Raw genomic sequence first — 1,773 nt, 5'->3', positions numbered from 1 at the left:
AAATATTGTTTATAGTTAAAAAGTTAAAATTGATGTATAAAATGAATGTAGTTAAAAAATTTTTTTTGTATGATAGATCTTAAAACAGGGTGCCTCACACAAAGGCACCTCACATTATTGGCAGTAATATCTAGTTTCTTTTCTTATTTTTTTCCCTGCACCGTCATGCTTGCTTTTACATATGGCACAGCGTCTTGTGGGAGCATTTTTTTGTTGGTTGCCGGAAGAAGGTCCGGAAAACGTCTTTCCGTAAGTCTAAGTGGACCTTGAGTTCTCGGCCCTGAAGTTCTCGGCTGACCAAGTCTGGTAACCTTTGTTTCGGTGTGATATTTTTGAATAATTGTTTCTATAACATTAACCTGAAATTCCAAATGTTCTGTAGTGCCACCATTTTTTTTATATAAAACAAAAGAATTAAGACAAAAAATTTACAAGGGGTATCGGGGGTAAGCAAGGGAGAGAGTCAAGTGAGGGGAGAAGTGAGAGAGAGGAAGAGGGTCAAGTAAGGGGAGAAGTGAGAAAGTCGACAGTTGATGACGGGAAAGTGAGGAAGGACAAAATGACGTTCCCCTCGATGTGGGTTCCTGTCCGTGGTGAGGGGAACCTCCCGGAGATGGTTTAGATACTCTTCTTCACCATCCCTGGGATCTGAACGCCCACCCACGTGTTTGCCGTGCGTGGTGTCCCGTATGCCGGAAAGGGGGATCCTGGTAGTTGAGGGGCAACATAACGTCCCCAACACACTGCTTTGGCCCCTGCTTCGGATAAACGGGAGGCTCAAATCAGGCTCCATTTGAGTCAATCGGCTGGTCGTTGAGTCATTTTTGACCTCGGCTTGGAGTCAACTGAACGATGCAGTTCGGGCGGACACGTCAGACAAGATGTGCTCTTCTTGACTGCATTGTGAGGGTATAGCTCCTGGGAAACCCTGGTGTGACGGTCTATGGGAGTCTCGCATGTGACGGCATCTCCTTGTTGGGCCCCATGGTGGGTGGGGTCACTAGGAGCTGAATTCTTTTGTCTAAATATGGATTCAAGAAATTTAAAACCACTAAATAGGGATAAGTTATCTCCAGTAACATCCAACGTTTCCAGCACTGCAACCTACTTGATAGTTCATGCAACTGGTGATAAACCACTGGCGAAATGCTCTCCATTTCTTATTCAAAAAATATTTGAATCAACGATCGGACACTTGAAAAAGATACAAAAATTGAGGTCAGGGGACCTGCTGGTAGAAACAGCCTCACCTCAACAAACAGTAAATCTATTAGCAATAAAAACACTGGGAGACATGGAAGTCACTGTCACCCCACACGGAAGTCTAAACTCATCACGTGGGGTGATATCTGAGATCGATCTGATGTCTGAAGACGAATCAGATATTCAGATCGGTCTTTCAGATCAAGGTGTCACTGCTGTCCGACGCATCTCCATTCGTCGAGATGGCAAGTTGATACCAACTAAACATCTCATTCTTACTTTCGGAAAGCCAACATTACCATCATTTGTTACTGCAGAATATCTGCGCTGTCCGGTTTGTCCGTACATTTTAAACCCGCTGCGTTGCTTTAAATGCCAGCGATTTGGACATTCCCAAACATCATGTCGAGGCAAAAGTTTATGTGCACAATGTGGAGTTGAAGGCCACCAGAGTACTGAGTGTACAACCACTCCATGCTGCGTCAACTGCAAAGATGCCCATCCTGCCTACTCCCGAAAATGTCCCACATGGCAAAAAGAGAAAGAGATTCAGCGGGTAAAGACGGTGAA

At 44.6% G+C, this 1,773-nt stretch overlaps 1 protein-coding gene across 1 annotated transcript; it reads left to right on the top strand.

Annotated features, from left to right (window-relative positions):
* Positions 1–872: 872 nt before the first annotated feature.
* LOC111617468 lies at positions 873–1,771 on the top strand (the record flags this gene model as incomplete). Its single annotated transcript, XM_023358750.1, has 1 exon — positions 873–1,771. A coding segment is annotated over exon 1 (828 nt), but the record flags the coding sequence as incomplete, so codon positions are not given.
* Between the last annotated feature and the right edge of the window lie 2 nt (positions 1,772–1,773).

This window comes from Centruroides sculpturatus, unplaced genomic scaffold, assembly GCF_000671375.1.
Source record: "Centruroides sculpturatus isolate CEXI.00-Female unplaced genomic scaffold, Cexi_2.0 scaffold6276, whole genome shotgun sequence".
NCBI classification, from domain to species: domain Eukaryota; kingdom Metazoa; phylum Arthropoda; class Arachnida; order Scorpiones; family Buthidae; genus Centruroides; species Centruroides sculpturatus.
Note: the sequence above shows the minus strand (reverse complement) of the source record. Positions and strands in the feature narration are given on the sequence as shown.